The sequence below is a fragment of the Columba livia genome, chromosome 1 (assembly GCF_036013475.1).
Source record: "Columba livia isolate bColLiv1 breed racing homer chromosome 1, bColLiv1.pat.W.v2, whole genome shotgun sequence".
Classification (NCBI taxonomy): domain Eukaryota; kingdom Metazoa; phylum Chordata; class Aves; order Columbiformes; family Columbidae; genus Columba; species Columba livia.
The window spans coordinates 107,746,705-107,765,116 of NC_088602.1; the positions used below are offsets into that span (position 1 = coordinate 107,746,705).

Consider the following 18,412-nt stretch of genomic DNA (forward strand, 5'->3'; position numbering starts at 1 on the left):
TGAAAGGCCACAGCAAAGTCTTTTCACCCGGCTTTCCAACTGAGGGGCTCCTCCGACCACTGAATAACCCCCAACAAGGGCCAGGGCACCCCAGACTCTCTGCGCGGTCGGCACGGAGCTGCCCAGCGCCTACCCCCGACAGCGCCCAGCCCGGGCAGACACACGGCGGCTACCGGGAACGTAGCACCCGGACGGGAGACCGAGGAGCAGCCGGGAGGGGAGGGAGGGGAGGGAAGGGAGGGAAGGGAGGCCCCGCCCCCTCCCGGCCCCGCCCCCCGCCTCCCCGCCTCCCCGCCCCGCCTCTTCCGGGGCGCCCGCCCTGCGCCCGCCTTTTCTCTCCGCCGTGCCCGTGGGCAGCAGCTGCGGCCGGCGCGGCCCGCCGGGACCCGCCCCGCCTCTCCTCGCCGGGCACCTGCTCGGGGCGGAGCGGCGGCGGCCGGAGGAGCGGCGGGAGGCGGCAGCGGCTCCGGAAGCGGTCCCCGTTGGTGGTGAGTGCGGGAGCTGACGGCGGCCCGAGAGGCCCCATGGCCGCGGTGGGGTTTGGGCAGGCCCGGGGACGGTGGGGCGGGGGCCGGGCCTGTGCCGCGGGCAGCGTGAGGCGGAGCGGGAGCCGGGTGTTCGGGGCCTGGGGGCGGCGGTCGTTGTCCCTGGCGGCGCCTCCTGCGCGCTTGGCGCCGGACGGGCCCGTTCTCCGCCCTGCCGGCCGGGAAGGAGCGGGCCGGGCCTGGGGGGCTCTGGCCGGGGCACAGGGAGTTCGCCCACCCCCCGCTGCGCCCTTCGGAGGGCTTGCCCGGCCCCGGGGAGGTGGCGAAGGCGGGTGGGAGTTAACCGGAGAGGTGTTGGCCGGTGGCTCCGGTTGCTGCGGGGACGGGAGGTCAGCGAGGGTTCTGCTGAACTCGTCTGGGATCCGTGGCTGCCTGGGTGGCCTGGAGCAGCGGCATCTGTGACCCACCTCCGCCCCCGTGTGTGCCTGTGTATGTCCCTGTGTATAATATGCATGCACACGTCCATGCGTGTGTGTTCTGTGGTACAATGTGTGTAGCTCGGGCATTCAGCGAGGTTTGGGAGGGCCGGGAACAAAGCATAGGGCAAGGGCGTTGAGGTGCTTGTGGGGCTGCCGGTGCCGTGTCCCTGTGTCTTGATGGTTCCAGAAAACCCGCGTTGCTGTGAACCCTCTGGGCAAGCAGCAGAGCTGAGGTTGCTGCTCGCTGTTAATGTAAGGACAGCGTTTTCCTTAGAGGTGAGCAAAGCGTAAGCACCAGCAGTCTCTGTTCCTAGTAATTTATATGTTGTCACATGCAGATGTGTACCAGTTAGTGTCTTTTAGAAAAACTTAAAGCAGTACATGTTTAGTATATTGGTTGCATCTTAGTTTTAGCATGTCTTTGGTTTAGTATAATGTTTTATCAGGTCTAAGTCAAACTAAAGCAAGATGAATTGGTGCTGATTCAACCAAATCCTGTGGTTTTTTTGATAATTCTTTAGTTGATTTAGTTGATTATGCGTGATTATTCATATGCGTCTGAGGGGGCAGTAATTTCTCAAGAGGAATCAGTGATAGCAGTCTCCTCACTTGGCTCTGCTTTATCCAGAACAGGAACACCTAATTTTTATTGCGACTCTTAAATACCCCAAGTCGTTTGCAAATATAGTTTAGGCTCCTGAATTACAAAGGTTTAAAACAGAGGGTACTCAAATTGCTGGGAGACTTTAATTACCTGCTTACCTGGTGTGTTTGTGAGCCTCGAGGAAAGGTGAATCTTTAGTGAAAGTTTTGCTGGGTGTGGGCAGCTGGAGGAAGAGCATGGAAAAGGATGCCAGGGAGGGGAAGAAACATGCAAAAGGTATGTAAGAATCTCTGCTGATGGAAACCACGTTGTGGCAGGCTGTGAGACACAGGGTTTGGCAGAGAAGGGCAGAGAACATAGATGACTAAGTCTTTCCCCTTGTTTTCATCCTTCCATTCCGATGGACTAATCGGAAGCTATGAGAATTTTTCTGTTTTTTTTTTTTTTAATATTGGTGCTGATGAGGTGAGCTGAAATTAATTAACTTCCTTTAGAGGCACACCCTGTTACCCTGATAAACAGCTGTCTGTCTTAATGACTGTCCATGCACTCCTTCACATCTGCCTTCAGCAAAATAACTGGTATTTCTGCCACTGCTTTTGTAAGAGCGATCAAACCCAACTCTCCATCCGCCTGCGCTGTGATGAGATGGGCTTGATTTTTTGGCACAGTCTTGCCTTGTGGGTGTTCACCTGTCAGGAGGTAATGTAGGCTGGGTTGGTGTCACAGTGAGCTCCTAGCTCCTGATGGATGTGGTTGCACACAGTTAGGTTTGCTTTTCCTCTCAGGTGGCAGCAGGCACTTGCTGTCTGCAGGGAAGGGAGGAAACGTTCTGGGAGTCTTCCAGCAAGGGCTTATTTCTCTGGTGTGGCTGAGTAAGGCAGCCAGGACTTTCCAGCCTCCTGGCAGTGCTGCTGTGTGGCATTGTCCATTCTGAATAAATAAAGGGGTTATTTTTTTTTTCTGGTGTTTTTGTGACTTAAGGTGAAAAAGCAAAGACCTTCTTTATGTTTTGTACACATTGGAGGGCTTTCAGTGGGCAAGGACGTTGTGGGTTGTCTTTAGGACTGTGACAGGAGTGGATTTAACAGGAAGGCAAAAATGGCAGGGGATGGCGCTGAGACATTTAAGGCTCTGTAACAGACATGTGTTAAAGGCCTCCAATTCAATGTGTTACAGAAATGGCTTGCCAGTATGCTTATAGGTTGTGACTTTTTAATGTAATAAAAACCAAACAACCCAAAAAACAAAGCCAAACAAACAAAAGCCATGGAAAAGGTGTTTGAGAGTGGAATACCTGAATTATCATGTGATACAGATTTATCCTGCTCAGTCTTTCCAAGTTAGAACTGTGGTCTGTTTTTCTGCAAAGGTGAGGCATTGCGTGCTAATTAGTGTTGTTAAATAAGTTAGTTTTAAATGAGAGCACACTGATCTTCACTTACATGCTCAGTACATATACTCAGTTATTTTTGTTCTTTTGCTTGAATACACAGGGAAAGGGGAATGCTTTTTATGTATCCCAAGGAACTGCTTAAAATTTGTTTGGTGATCCATTAAGAACTATTGTATGCTTCTGCTGGGCCTGAACTTTCTGTAATAGGTCTTCATCCTACTGGGAGTATAAGGGGGAACAATTATTTTTGTTTATTTATACATGTATAAAGATATTCTGTACAGCAAGCAGAGGGGAGTGATGCCTGTGTACTGCTGTTGTGTGGAATGGTTTCCTCACTAGCATGAGGTGTGGTTGTCTGTTAATGATCCTCAGTATTGGGATAGAACCTGTGTAAAGCCTGCCTTTCACAGCTTGTGCCAAATAAAAAAGTTAGAGCTGACGAGGAGGACAAGAAGTTATCTAAAGCTGCACTGGCTGTGTTTTTTGGGAAGCCAGAGGGGTGCTCCTGGTGCCAGGGAGGACCCTATGTCTCAGCATGCAAACTGGAGTGGCAGAGCTCACCTTGCTCAGATTGTGAGGTATTCAGCAGGAGTGTGAGCTTGTGGTGAGAGATGCCATGGACTGTATCAGGAGATTTGGTAAAATGTGTTGTTCTTTTTTTTTTAAAAAAAAAAAAAAAAAAAAAGAAAGGGGGAAAAAAAATAGCCTTGTCATCTCACGGTGGTATCATCTCCAGGCTGTGTTGCCAGAGCAACTGGAGCTGCAGTGGTCTGGGGGTGCTGCCAGAGCTGCTAGAAAATACTCAGAAAATTCAAAGAATGACCTTGGAAATGTGAGGGGTGCCCTGAGGTGTGGCGAAAGCCTGGGAGAAAGGGTCTGCAATCAAAAAGAGCACTCATGGACTGTTGGAGAGTGATGAGGAAACTGAGGACAGACGAAAACTTTGTATCTTGGTAATTTGCATTGATCTGCTATCTGCTGTGGCATCTGAATTTAGAATTGGTTTAGAATTGCCTCAGCTGGGGGTGGGTGTGTGTCCTTAAGTCAAACAGTTGTTCTAGCACATAGTTCTCAAACCTGTAACAGTTGTCCTGCCCTGGGGCAGTGTGCCTTGGGTTGGGAGTCACCTCCATGCACTGGTAGAGCTGTAACTTGGCTCCAGGCACCTCTCTGGTCCTGGGGCAGGGTTGGGCTGCATGCTTCTTTGTGACATCCTTCAGCCTCCAAAGGGTTAGAGGTGCCAATTGAGAGCTGTGATTTTGAGGCTGAAGGTGTTTAGTAGAAAAATCAGGAAGAAATGTGTGTGTGGTCTAGTGCAGCACTGGGAGCCTCTGCATGTGGTAATGGCACCCAAGCCAGTCTGGGAAAGCGTGGCTAAAGGAGATGTGGAGATGTCCTGTTGCGGTTCAGAAATGGTCAGGCTGGTTTGCTGGGGGATGTTTCTCTGTTCTTATGCTCTTCCCTGGATGCTTGCTGTTGGAGGTGATAAGATTTGCCTGGAAGGTGAATGGGCAAGAACATGCCAGGCTTGTGTCCTGCTTGGACAGTCGCTGTGGTGGGAGCTGTGTGGAACAGCCTTCGAATCAGCTTTAATAACTTTCCTACTAGAAAAGTTGCCAGTACTATACTTCTCATTTAAGGGTACGATAAATGGCTTTCTATATTGTAGGGTCCAAGCTTTTTTTTTTAAGTCTGGATTGCAGCTGAGCTTTTAATTTGATTGTATTTCTGTCGAATACTTGGCTACCTGGGTGTTGAGACTCTCAATTCTTGGTTTTTTCTTTCTTGACAGACTGTGCAGCAATACATGCTCTGGCATATTCCTTGGAACCTGTGACTGATCCCCCTCGAAGAAGACAGTCAGATGAAAAGCTTGCAGCTGCTCCTTATCTTTTTGGGCAGAGTGAGAGGATAGTGAGCTGTGTAGCTTTTGCAGTGAGGGTTAGTATCTGTCTTCTTGTCTGCTGTGTGACCCAACCTACACAAGACTTGCTTAGTTCTTCCTCCTCTGAAAGATTTGGGAGATGGTGGCAATGGCAGTTGGGCAGTCCCTTACAAAAAGGTGAGGAATGAAATTTCCCTTCACTACAGGTGAAATGGCAATTGAAGAGCATCTCCTTGATAGTAAGAACTTCTACTATTGGTCTGCCCTTTGTTTTCTGCATAGGGTTTCTTCCATCACCTTTGTTGTAGATGTTGGAAGGCACCTGAAAGGCATGTAAAGCAGTCCACATATTTATGGTCTGTTTACAGGAGAGTTAATTACTTCTGTACTTTATCTGCAAAGTCTTATTGGTATGGGGCTTTTTGCATTAGGAGGAGCTCCAGTTTCCGTCTGTTCAGCTAGATGACTGCAGTAATGTGTGATTTCTTATATTTCATACTGGAGAAGATAAAGAAGATTGTTCTGTTCAGGAGAGCAGGTTGCTAAACATTGATAGCCCTTCTGAAAGACTGTGTGTTCAGGCTGGCACATCATATACAATGTCTGGTCACTTTTGAGTTACTTCTCTTAAGATACTCCTTTCAGGTTTGGAGTAGATAGATACTACAAGAATTTTGTACTTGTCAAAGCACTGATCTCTCAAGTGTGGAATCAAAGGAGAGCTGGCAGCAGGCTTGAGGCCATCTCTCCTGAGAGGGTACTTGTTTTGTTTCAATTCTAAAAGTCAAGGAAAAGAAAAGGTGTGACTTACATTAATATTTAAGAACTATCTAAGCATAGTTACTGATAACTCCTCCTCTGAGTCACTTATTGTAACACAACAAACACAAGCACCACTGTGAACCTATTTTTTTTTTTTAACTAGGAAGGATTATTGTCAGTTCTTTGTTTTCACAGTGACAGCATTCCATAAAGTACAGTGGAGGACCTGGTGAAATTCAGAACCCAGAGCATAACAGGTCCTGGCACCTCTGCTCCAATGTGACCTGGCCTTTCAGAGCACCTGAGGACTGACTTGGGAACCGTAGGGCCTTTTCTTGATTCAAGTAATTCTGCTATGGACAGGCTGGGGCTGTCCTGCAACAAGCTTTATTTTGGTGTGAAACCATGTTGTTGGTCTAGGTGAGATGATTTAAACCTGAATTTAGCAACATGCTTACAAAATCTGTGTAGATTAACTTGTGATTCTGGTGTTGCACTGGGAGTGTTGATGGGTGTCGAGTATTTGCTGCCTTCATACGTTCCGTATTGCATCTTGAATCTCACTGTGAGGAAATCGTATTGCATGGGCTGCTTTTTAGGAGGTTCACTGAAACAAATGAACGCTTTCTTTCCACTAAACAAAAGGAGTGTCTTCACTGGGAGTTACAGTATTCCTCTTTATCCTAAGGCAAGATCTAGGACATACTGTCACAGTCCTTCTCACGCTTTTAGTACGATTGTTTACCCAGTCTCAAAAGAACAAGGAATCTCTGGTTATGTATGTTCAGTTTCCAGCTTGATTGGTCTGCGATGAGAGATCCTGGCAGATCAGGTTCTGTGCAATGGCTGAGTGGGGTTTAATGGTGCTTTTGTCTTTTTAGTGTTTACATACTTGAAAATGAAGGATAAAGTTCAGAATTGAAGAGAAGATAGAAAGAAAGGATTTGAATGGCATATAAAATACTGTCACTTTTTAGAGCTTACAAGAAGAGAGGGTAGTAGTGAATTTTTGAAGCTCGTGGGACACACACCTATTTTTGAAACGTGTTAGCTGGGGGTGTGGTTTTTTGTTTCTGAAATATTGTTCAGTTTGTGTTTTTGTGGGTGAGAAATAGGAAAGTATTTTGGTCATGATGTTACTTTTATTTGAAAAATAATATTTAATGTAAGTGCTGGCATTGGAGCATTTTTTTTAACTGGCTAGTATGATCTTTGAGTAGGCAAAGGGCCTGAAGTTAATTCATGCTATATGCTCCTCAGAAACATGCCTTTAGCATCTAAGAGGCAGTGCTAACCTTGTGTGTAAAAGTTCAGGGAACAAATGTTGCATGTAGTCTTTGGGGCACTTTGGGGTTGGGTTTCTTTTGCTTTACTATCCTTTGTAGCACTTCTTACTTCATGCCTTGTCACATGGGAAGATTCCTTGCAGAGCAAATACTCTTGTGGTAAACAGGAGACTTCTGAGGTTTAAAAAACGAATTCAAGAGGGTTTTCTCCAGAACTAGCCTATTGCTATGTCTTGCATATAATTGTCTGGTTGCCTTACGGTGCAACGTAATGAGCAGGAAGTGAATATTTCCTGAATCGCTCTGAAGGGTTAGAAGGTGACTTGTCTAACATCCACCTGTGGTGGTAGGCATCAGAAACAGGCTGTGCGTTCTCCTCTAAGATACTGCTGTTTTGGCCATGAGCTAATCATACCAAAAAAAAAAAAATTGGGTAGAGCAAGGGCTAGTATTTTATTTGACTCATAAGTGTGATGGGGGGCAGTGAGGCAGTGGGTCAGGTGTGTGGGTACACACATACAGCTCCAGGTTTCTTATGTCCCTTAAAGCTTGCTGGTTTGTGGTGTGTGTTTTTGTTGGTGTGTTTTGGTGTTTTGTGTTTTTTTTTTTTTTTTTTTTTGTTCTTCCCCTTTCAGTTTTAGTTGGTCAGGTAAAAAGATTCAGCTAGAGAAATGATTTGAACTCTGGGACTGTCAAAAAGGCCATGCTTGGCCAGTCCAGACTAGTCTTCTGTCTCCATGAGTGTCTATGAGAAAATAATTACAGAAAATACCAGAGCACGTAGAGAGTGACATTGACCTGGGCGTATTCTTTCAGTTTCAAGTGACTGGTTGTTCATTAATTTCAGAGCTGTTGATGGATCTGGGTTTGTAGCTATTTATATTTCTGGCCTTTAGAGCATCTTGTGGTAAATTAGGAGCTGTAGGCATGGGCATGTGGTCCAAATTCCAACTTTTAACCAGTGATGTGATAATTTGACTCTGTTTTAGTCCTTGTGTTTGCTAAATAGTAATCATTCCATTCCTGTTCACCAGTCATTACTGGTGAGTTTGTATATCCTTTCATCACTTGTTTTCCAAGTTTCTTTTTCCAAGTATTTTTTTCAAAGAAGAGCAAGGAGGGTAGATTCTACTGATATTTTTCTCATTCTTCCATAACTTTTATGAGAAGGAATGCCCAGAATTACTTCCAAGATTCAGGAACAGTTAAGGCATAAAAATGAAAAGTGATCTTTTTTATGTGGCTTTATTTGGATGAAGTGTGTGATGATACAAGGGTTAATACTTGATGGAACAGTTAAAGCTTAGAGGAGGACTGTGACCATGTAAGATTATCAGTGTATATTACAAATTTGAAGCTCAGTATATGTATGATGTTCAGAATATAAGTTGATGAAAAAACATTTTTCTTTGTAAACTTGATTTTAAAACAAGCTATCCCTTCCTGTTTATCATCTATAGCATTTAATGCATACTAACAAATACAGCATTTTTTTCAGTTGCTGCAGCTTGCTTGTGAGATTATTTAACATTTAAAACCAGAGTGAATAGACAACGTTACAAACTAGAGAGAAAAGAGCAATGGTCAAATATTTATAAAGAAAATAAGCTGTGTTCTAAGATCAGCAATCAGAAGTAGTTACTTGCTTTAAAATGGGAATTAGAGGTTAAAGTAAAACATCCTAAAAATATACCTCACCCCAACCTTGAAGCAGCTAACACTGTACTTCTTGAAAACAATTGTGTTGCAATTTGTTGTGTGATTCTGTTGCTAGACTAGTAAATTGTATAATTTTTACAGCTTCAAGAAACTCATATAAACACGTGAGAGAAGATGACAAGATCTAGATCAAGATCACCACGATGGAAACCAAGGTAAATATTTGTCTATAACTTGTCTTCTGAATTGTAGTTCTATACAAGGGTTTATAATTAGGACTTAAAACTTGCATAAAAGAAAGAAAATTGCATCTAGAATTGCAATTTGTAAAGTGTATTATATAAATTCTAATTATTTTTCCTAACTGAACGGTTTCTGCATTTTTTTTCCCCAACTTGTTGTTGTTTTGTTTTTTAAAGCTGGAGGTGTTAAGGTTTTGCTGTCTGCCAAGAATGTTCAACTCGTGTGTTTTGGGACTTGGAACTACCTTAAGCACAAAATCCAAGCCCCAAACTAGTTAAGGTTATTTTTACTCAAACACCACCTGGTGCACTGAATGTCTGTAGCTTGCTCCTGTTTTGCCTTTTGGTCTCCAGGAAGGGCAAGATTGACTGTTAAAATAAATACTTAGTCCAAACACCTCAGGCTTTCTGTTTCTGAGCCTTTGGAGCTGATCTGCAAACTGATCTTCAGCACAGTAAGATATGACTTGCATCATAAAGTGAACTGAAAGCATGGGAGTCAGTGCCCCTCTTTTTGGACACTAGCCTAGTAGCATGTGTCATTGATGTCTGTCACCAGAATAACATGCGCATTGCTTCAGGCTGTCAGTTACCTGCCTAATTTTTAGGACTAGCACTGCAAATTTGAGGTGTTAAAACTAGGTAGCTGAAGTATAACCTGAAGCTTTCAAGAGCTAGTAGTATGTAATGTGAAACTACTTTTTTGCTGATTTTGGGTTGCTTTTCTAAACAGACTAAGTTGTGATGATCAAGACCAAGGGAGTTTGTTGGATAACACAGAAGAACTTGTGTTAGAATGCATCTTCTTAAAAACAAAAAAAAAACTATCTACTTCAGTACTAGATTGGTAGTTGTGAATACTTCCTTAGAGTGAAGGGCCAGGGAGGAATGCCCCAGCCCATGTTAAAATGCAAGCCTTAACCAGAACAACATGGGGCACCAGCAGTACTGATGCTGTTGGAAGTTGGCCATTATATTTTTAGGAAGATCTGTGGTTCTGAGTTTGAACTCAATTGCAAAAATGGAGCAGTTGCTCCAAATTGTACATTTGCAGTAGGTGTGTGAAGCAAGGGACTTCCTTGAATTTTTTCAACTTACATGTTTTTATTAGAGAGTGTATCGAGACCCTACAGTGAATACTTGAACATAAGCATAATTGTTCTGTCTAGTATTACTTTCTGGTTCTTGTTAGTTGCTTGTGCTGCTTTTTTTTTTAATTTAAGAAGATTTTGGCCGAAAGCTCTTAACAGGTTACTTTGATTTTTGTAATTGTAGGTGAAAATAGAAAGCTGAGTGATACAATTGAGTGGATCTTAGAATAGCAAAAGCTGCGATAAGTGTGGAAGTGCCTATGTATGCATGTATATACATGTACACACAATTATACAAAAAGAACAAACTCAGTCTTTCCTGCAGGAAAAAGCCTACCTGTGTGGCATTCTAAATAGGATATTTGCTGATGTTTTCAATCAGTTTTTGGGGTTGTTTTGGCATGCAAAGAACCTGAGAAGGTGGTGGGTTGTTTTTTTCCTTGTATGCTTTTTTCTTCACCTTTTTTCTCTTGGCACTGAAAAAGATAGGGAATACTTGAAGTGTGAAAATGTGTATAACAGTTGTTTTCAATGTAGTATGAAATAATTTTTAGTTTTTTCTCTTTGCATTTTTGCGTTTAAATGATTGACTTACTAGTATTTTGAGTGTGTATTTTTACTACAGGAACTTTCAACAGAGTAAAAATAAGCTGGGTACTCTAGCCAGGCAAATTATGCTTCTAATATCTTGGGTTGTTTTTAATTTTTTACCTGTGTAAAATCATGTACTAAACTGTACTACTTTAGGGAATAGATGCTCTCACAAAGGGGTGGATTCAGTTTTATGGAACAACTCAAAGTGGATTTTGTTTTTGCCTCAGGTCCTTATCTCCAGCATTTAGGAGTCCAGAGCACCATAGGCAAAGGCATGCTCACATTAATTATGACTGTGAATATAAAAGCTTTCGTAAGGACCCAAAGAAACCTATGCCTTGGAGAACAGAAGATGAAAAATACGGACAGAGCAATTCCAGGTTTGCACCTCATAGAAATAACCACCAGAGAATATATGAACGTAGATCACCTTCACCAAACCTGAAAAGAATTCCCATGGAAGATACTTACAGTCATAAGCCCTACAGAACACACTCATCTGAAAGAACTGAAAGCAATAGGAGATGCCAGTTACCACCAAAATACTTGGAAGTACCGTATAAAGAGCACGATCATCCATTTTACCAACACAAAATGGAAGAAAGATACACGTTTGAGCACTACAAAGTCACAGGAAATGAAAAAGGCATGAAACCTTTTCATAGACCTTTAGGGGCTTCATGTAAACTGGAAAGAAAATGGCATGAAGATGGCTTGAGGCACCAGAGGTTACATGAAGAGAAGTATGGTCAGTCACCCAGAAGAGTTTCTGATGAATTTACGGCAAGGAGCTCTTTACAGAAGAGGTATAGGAATAAAATAATTAAAACCTGGGTATTGTGGTGTAAAGCCTCAAGTGAAAGTCTGTTTTCATTATAGTTGAAGATATCCACCTTGAAACACGTTGGCCACTTTGTAGTTTAATTATGGGCGACTGGTAGTAGTGAAGTATTTGTCTTTTAAGTAAATCGTATTGATGGCTAGAGTATGAAAGGATAATATTTCCCTCTTAAGAGCCCCTGCACATCTGTACCTTGGCCTGAGGGATTATGGGTTAACTTGCCACGCATTCTGCTGTCCAACATTCTGCACATATAAGTTCTCGCTTTCTTCTCTAGTGCAAGTGTAAATTGCTTTATGTCAACACAGGTATCCTGAAGATCACGATTACAGAGAATATGGGCACGCGTCTAAAAGGGCTAGAGAAATGGAGAGGTATGACGGTGGTGAAGTAGCAAGAAATTCCAAGTGGAAGCAAGAACGTTCTTTTCCACCCTACCAAGAAAAGGAGGAGCAAAGAAATCTGGGTGCCCAGTCCCATCGAACGGCTGAAAGGGAGTACTCGGAGGGTTCTGTCACAAAGATAGCCTATGAGTACAGTCACAAACGGCGCAGGCATCTGGATGGGGAAAAGCCTTTTTCAGACGATAGAGTTCAGAAGTATGTGAAGCAGGAAGACCAGAAATACGGTTCTTCTAAGGGTGCTCGGAACAGCAAAGAGTTAGATTACTTCAGCGGTGGAAGAACGAGACGGACTGAAGAAGGGCATGTTGATGTACCTCTTAAATGTGGTTCAAAGAAGGGCTGCAATGCTTGTGTTAACTCTTCCAAAATGGATGTTGATCTGAGATCTTTTAAACCGAAGGAAAGAGTAAGGGAAGAAGGGGAATTCAGGAAAAAAGTAGATTCCTCCGATAGTCAGCATGACTCAAGTCATACTGTTTCAGATCTGAAAATGTCAGATGTGAACTGTAGGAGGGAGCATCTCACAATCAAAGTGGATATGAAGAAAATGGTGACCAAGTACAGGTATTGGTTTTTCTCTCACCTCTTCTGTCTTCCTGTCTCTTTACAGTTTATGAATATTGAAGGAAGGCACAGTTTCTTTAAAGAGGTAACCAGGACAAAATAAGGTTGTATGTTTTTAATTTTATTTTGTTTAAAATGTTAACTTGACTGGCCTGGAAACTTGCAGCCTACCTCTATTTAAAAATGAACAAACAAGACCAAACCTTAGTGCATTTCATGGAGAAGCAGTATGCAGTGGAAAGAGCAGATATGCCTGATGCAAAAGAGTTGCTTATGATGAGTGTGTTACCTGTTGCAGGGAGGGGGGACAGGAAAAAACCAACCCACAACACAAAACCAACCAACCAAAAACCACAAAAAAAACACCAATCAAAGAAAAAACAACAACAACAAAAAGGCACAACAGAAGAGCCTAGTCCTGTGCTTTCTTCTGGAGTATGATGGCATTTTTTTGACTGAGTCATCCCTCATTTCTTCTTAGAAACAGATAACATTTAAATTACATAGATCTCGGGCACACATGCAGATGTTCAAGATCTCAAGTTCAGTAAAGCTGCTGAAAAGTCTGAGATCCCTGGGTTGTTCTTTATTGTGGTAACGAATGAAATGGCTATCTGTTGAGGCATCAGAACTGAAAAGCAGTAGTCTGCTTCTGCCTTCTGTGTAGTACTTGCAGTTGCCTTTAATGCTCCCAGTACCCACTGAATCGGAAAAAAGTTACATCATGAAAACCTGAATGGTGGGTACATTGTTAGAGAGTAAGCAGCTGGGTTTGTGTAGACTTTTGCAGTCTTTTCTGACTTGTTGCCTTTCTGTTGTAGACAAGAATGTCATATAATGGCAGAAACCCCCTTTTGAAGGGATTACCTTACCTTCCAAAAATATCAGCGTTTATTTAAAATGTATTTTGCCTCTTGTCCCAAATAAAACCTCTATCAATTTTTTCCCTTTCCAGTATTTTAGAAAGGTCTAATAAAATGAAGAGTTAGAAAGACAAGTTACTGTCTGCACATAAAGTATTACTATTTAAGACTGAAGAAAGAGAAGTGGAGTAATGCCCACTCCACTCCCTACCCCCTGGGCTAGGACAAGCATTTAACTTCCTGAATAATAATGTAAGGAAAAGAACATAGTTATTGTTGGGTTTTGTTGCAAGCCCATAGAATGATTCCTGTACTTGGTAGCCTTGTGCTTCTGCTTTTGAAAGTCATGTACAATAGACATGGTAATTATCTGCAGACTCACAAAACTACTGCATTGTTTGCAGCTAATTTCATGTGTGGAAGGTTTGCTTCTGCAGTCGAAAGTGCTAAGTATTTTATTTTTTTGAAGATGATAACACTGATTTTGCAGAAGCTGATGACTGGGAATATTAATGATACATGCTTTAGGCATTTAACAAACACCTGATTTGAAATGACTCAGCTGAGAAGAACACTTTATTTGTAAACCTGAGGAGCAGGTAGATAATACATCTTGCATGTGTTTATTTCCAGTTTAGTGGGGGCAAACAGATGACTTCTGGCACCTGCTAGAGGCTATTTCTGATAACAATTTTTGTATGAATGCATAATGCACAGTTAACATGGTCTTTATCTGAAAAGCTTTTGCATGGGCTGAGTCTTCAACTTATCTTTCCAAAGGACAAGCCTTTTCCTTGCAACAGGAACAGCAGGATTTTTAAAGTGCTAGTTCTCTTGTCAAAGTAACTCTTAAGCAGCAGTGCAACCATTTGGGGTGTAAACTTATTTAGAATGAGTAAAATTTGGCAGAAAGATGCTAAATGTGTTCTTAAGTCCACACGCTGACACTGAAGGCTGTTTCGCTAGGCTCAAGTGATGATTCAGTTCCTAAAGATACTCTGAGATTTTTACATCTCTGAACTGTTCCTGAAAATTGTCTGGTAGCTCCATATAAACAAAGACACACATAATTTATTTCCAGAATTATACTAAAGAAGTATATAGAGATCTGCGTTTGCCTGTTTTAGTTGATAATCTAGATTAAGTTTAAAATTCGCAAGTTTTGTATTACGTACTTCACTGAAACAGGGATTCCCGAGACTGTAGTCGTATCTCTTTGTATCTTATTGTAGCTTTTCTTCTTTATGGCCTTACAAGTTTTTTAATTAAAAAGAAAAAAGAACAAAATGAGGTTTTTGTTTCGTCACATTCCTAAAGTGAACTTAATTTATTGTTTTGTTCTACTTGTCTATTGGACGTTTTCAGATATAGTGAATTATTTTGAAGTGAATATCTGCAAAATTTTATTCTAGGACTGCTTCTAGTCATGCTACAGAGAGACAGATGTCACATGATCTGGTTGCTGTTGGCAGGAAAAATGAAAATTTTCATCCGGTATTTGAGCACATGGAATCTGTAACACAAAATGTTGAAAACGACCCATCAAGAGAGTTTACTCAGGAAATAATCACAATTATCCATCAAGTTAAAGGTGGCTGTAATATTTGGAGTATATGCATGTGTTTATGTATTTATAATTATTAAACCCAAATCTACTTAGATATGCTGTTCTTGTCAATCTCAGGTTTAAGGAAAATGTAGGTTGAGAATTTTAAAGTAGTTGGGTGGAGAATCGTTGTAAGAAGATCTTGGTCCATAGTAGAGGGATTGGTGTGGGCTCTTAAGCTAGAAGGATTTTGTGCTAGTACTTCAGACTAACCTACCTGTTTCGGAACAAGAGAAGTAAAAAGGAGCTTTGCTGTAGTCACAAACTCCCAGTTATATGTAGTTCTTTAATTTTTCAGATTAGTGTTTAAACTGCTGCATAATATTGAGTGTTGAACTTTATTTATACATTCTAGTAATTTAAATACTCCTGTGATAGAGCTGACAAATAGGTAACTTTCTATTGAGCTTAATCTTATTAAGTAACAAGGATGCCTAAGTTAGGCTGTCCCAGTCTTTCATTTGTGAATGTCAAATTGCAAGTGGAAATAGTTTGAAATTTAGTCTCAGAAGTTGTCTTGGTGTCCTTAAGAGCTTATCTTTTAAAAGATATAATTTCCCACTGTGCCTTTTAGATACTACAAATAAACATTCTTGTATTTAATATCTTCACAGCAAATTATTTTACATCTTCTGACATAACTCTACATGAACGGTTCTCAAAAATTCAGGAAAAGCCAATTGCAAACATGAATGAAGTTAAAATACATTTGGATCCAGAGATTCACAGGTAATTGATATGTTTTTTGCCTTAATTTATTTGCATTAAGGTAGTAGTTACTCTTCAGTGGACTTTACATGATGTAAAGTGTTCTTTCACTGACTCTAAACTGTCTGTGGTCTGTAAAGTATTCAATAATGCTTTTGCTATTTATAGTGATGGCACTTCTTATGTATTTTTTGTGTTCCAGGAGGATTGACATGTCTCTAGCAGAACTTCAGAACAAACAAACTGTGCCCTCTGAATCTCCCCAGGTATCTTGAATACTTAGCTTGCTGTTTGCCAAAACAAGTTAAAATAATAGAGATGTAAACAGCATCTTCCCCTTGCTATTGCTAAGTAATTTTTACATGCTTTGAAGACCATCAGTAATTCTGACTGTTTTCAAAGAAATGGACACAAGCATATTTACAGATATCACAGTGGTGCAAGTACACTGTGTTCACTGATTAATAAAATGCAGATGTGTTCTCCAGAGAAGCTGGAGTGTGGTTATTCCTGCTGCTTGAACCCTTAGCTGTTTCTACATGCTGTAAATACTGAGTAGGTGACTGACATGTGGCTCTTTCCCTCTGATATTAGAAAAAGCCTTAATGTTTGTTCTATCCTAATGTTAAAATGGCCCAACAGCCACATAGTTTTTCAGAATGCTATTTTACCCCATGTGTTAATCCAGGGATGTAAGATTTTCTTTCCTTTTCAAGCTACACTTACTGTCATTTAGTTACTGTTTTTTTTTCTGTAGTGTGGGTATGTGGAGATTCAGCTCAATTAAGAATAGTAGAACTTCCTAAGACTTAACGGAATAAATGTGAATATTTTTGCCTTGACAACTCCATGCAGAATTCCAGTGTTCTGTTCACTGTTGTTGGACACTTGTAAAAAGGCAGATGGTACAAGAAAGGGCAAGAAATGTTTGGGACTGCTTTTTGTTTTTGTTTTGGACTTTGGATCCTTGGGTCAATGTGCATCTATCCTATGTGCAGATAGTTGAACTACATTAACAAGGTTATAATACCAGATGCAAACCCTGAAGGACAGAATCACATTAGTGTTTAGTTATTACTAGCTAACTTTACTTTAACCCTTCCTCTTAACTAGAACGTTATGAGAGTGTTAGAAGATCCAAATGATTTACGGCATGATATAGAAAGGAGGAGAAAAGAGAGGTTGAAGAATGAAGATGAGAGAGTGTTTCATGTAGATGGTGTAACTCCAAGGTAATTTGCAAATAACCATCTTGTTGGCCCAAGCCTGTAGTTCTCTTACGTGTTTGTTTTCTGACTCTTCCACAGTTGGATTTGTGTCTGTTGTGATTCTTTGCTTTTAAGTTTGACTCAGACTGAAATTCAACTGACAGACACTGCAAACCACTCTGTAATGGAGTGTTACCTTAAAGAGGTTAAGCTGCAGTGGGAAAACAATGAAAAGCTCAAACTGTATCACTAAAGCAGAAGAGGGGAAGAAATTAAAGATGCTCAACTGTTTTTAATCTCCTTGATGTGCCATATAACTATTTTGTAGTTCCATAAATACATCTTAGGTTGAATACATTGTTGTGTTACCCTGGTTGTTTTGTATTGTCATGTGGAATATTAACAAAGAATTGGATATTTTTCTGATTTTTTGAGAATTTTATGAAGAAAAGCTATAGATTTTTGGAATAGCTTTTTATTGCTGTCCTCTGATAGGTTTGTTAAAGGTGTTTGCCTCAGTGGTATTTGCTAACCTCAGTCATCCTGTTAACTTTTGATGTTATGATGTTGGTTGATCAGAGATGACCTGACTTGTTTGTGTTAGAAGAAACGTTGATTAGAGTATTTCCATACTGTAATGAAATTTATCTACACTGTAGTCATGATTTGCAGATAGCTCTTAATATGCTGCTGTTTATAGATTGTATTAAAAATGAACAATGCAAATAGTGGCAATGCACACGTATTTGGGAAATCTAACTTGTGAAGCTGCAGAAGAAATATTTCTTGTGTTTGAGATTCTTTAAACAAAAAAGAGAAGTAGTTATCAAGTGGAAAAAAATATTGACCTGTTGCATACAGCCTTTTATGTACCTGGGGCTATGTCCTCAGTGTATGTTTGGCCTGATCATCTGGGAAGGCTTTTAGTTGCCACTTGTGCAGTTGCTGCCTCGCTTACCTCTTGTGTGTGCTGCTCCAAGTGGGAAGCTCAAGTTTCTGCAGTAAGTGTGGATGTCCTGGAGTTCAGTGTAAGGATGGGGTCACACTATCAGAGTAGTGTGGGATGAGAGCAGTAACGGTATGAACAAGGAGTAGAATTTTCCTGAGAATTCAATAGTTTTTCATAGTTCATGTATGAGATGCTGGCAATGCCTTTGAGCTAGTCCCGTGTGCCTCTGTTTTTGCCGTAGTCATTTATTTTGCAGCTATGAAAACTGTTTCCATATGTTTTGTGAGCTATGAATTTTGACTTGTGGTGGTTACTTTTCATGCTATATGTTTTATTTAGAGACTTAGGGACATATCTGTATTAGCGATGTGCTCATTGAAAAAAGCCCAAGGAAGCAGAAACCCAAAGCCTGAGCACCCTGCTTGCTGAGGATGGAACTAGAGCATCTAGCCGTTTATCTGAGTTTGTGTTAGATTTGGGATTTCATTAAATGGAAAGTCCTGTACGACTTCAAAGCTAGTGCAGTGTAACCCAAGTGCAGAAACGCAGAAAGCATTTCAACCAGTGGAGGGCAGCAGTGACCAGCCATGCAGGCCTAACGGGGTGAGCCAGGGAAACAACATTAGTGCAGTGAGGATTTCAAGGGGGTAGAGTATCCCTGTTAATTTGTCATTGCATAAGAGAGTACAGCTTACTACATAATTCTGTGCAACTTGGGCTCGAGTTTAGTCAGAGGACTGGTAATTTGTCAAATGTCCTAGAAAAAAATTACTTAAACCCCCT

The 18,412-nt window shown here is 41.3% G+C and overlaps 1 protein-coding gene across 8 annotated transcripts in view; it reads left to right on the forward strand.

The window, feature by feature from the left end:
- The first annotated feature begins 313 nt into the window (after window positions 1–313).
- The window catches only part of BCLAF3 (BCLAF1 and THRAP3 family member 3), a 37,046-nt gene continuing 18,947 nt past the window's right edge, over window positions 314–18,412 (forward strand). For 4 of the 8 annotated variants that reach the window (XM_065071700.1, XM_065071760.1, XM_065071751.1 and 1 more), the window contains exons 1-8: window positions 314–488; window positions 8,701–8,774; window positions 10,714–11,292; window positions 11,636–12,295; window positions 14,571–14,749; window positions 15,379–15,493; window positions 15,675–15,738; window positions 16,586–16,704. In XM_065071700.1, the coding sequence (XP_064927772.1) occupies window positions 8,734–8,774; window positions 10,714–11,292; window positions 11,636–12,295; window positions 14,571–14,749; window positions 15,379–15,493; window positions 15,675–15,738; window positions 16,586–16,704 (1,757 nt within the window). In that variant the 5' untranslated portion in view covers window positions 314–488; window positions 8,701–8,733. Of the gene's footprint in view, window positions 489–580; window positions 1,241–4,759; window positions 5,030–8,700; window positions 8,775–10,713; window positions 11,293–11,635; window positions 12,296–14,570; window positions 14,750–15,378; window positions 15,494–15,674; window positions 15,739–16,585; window positions 16,705–18,412 lie in introns of those variants that run through there. The other 4 variants (XM_065071720.1, XM_065071710.1, XM_065071741.1 and 1 more) reach the window with 4 other exon arrangements.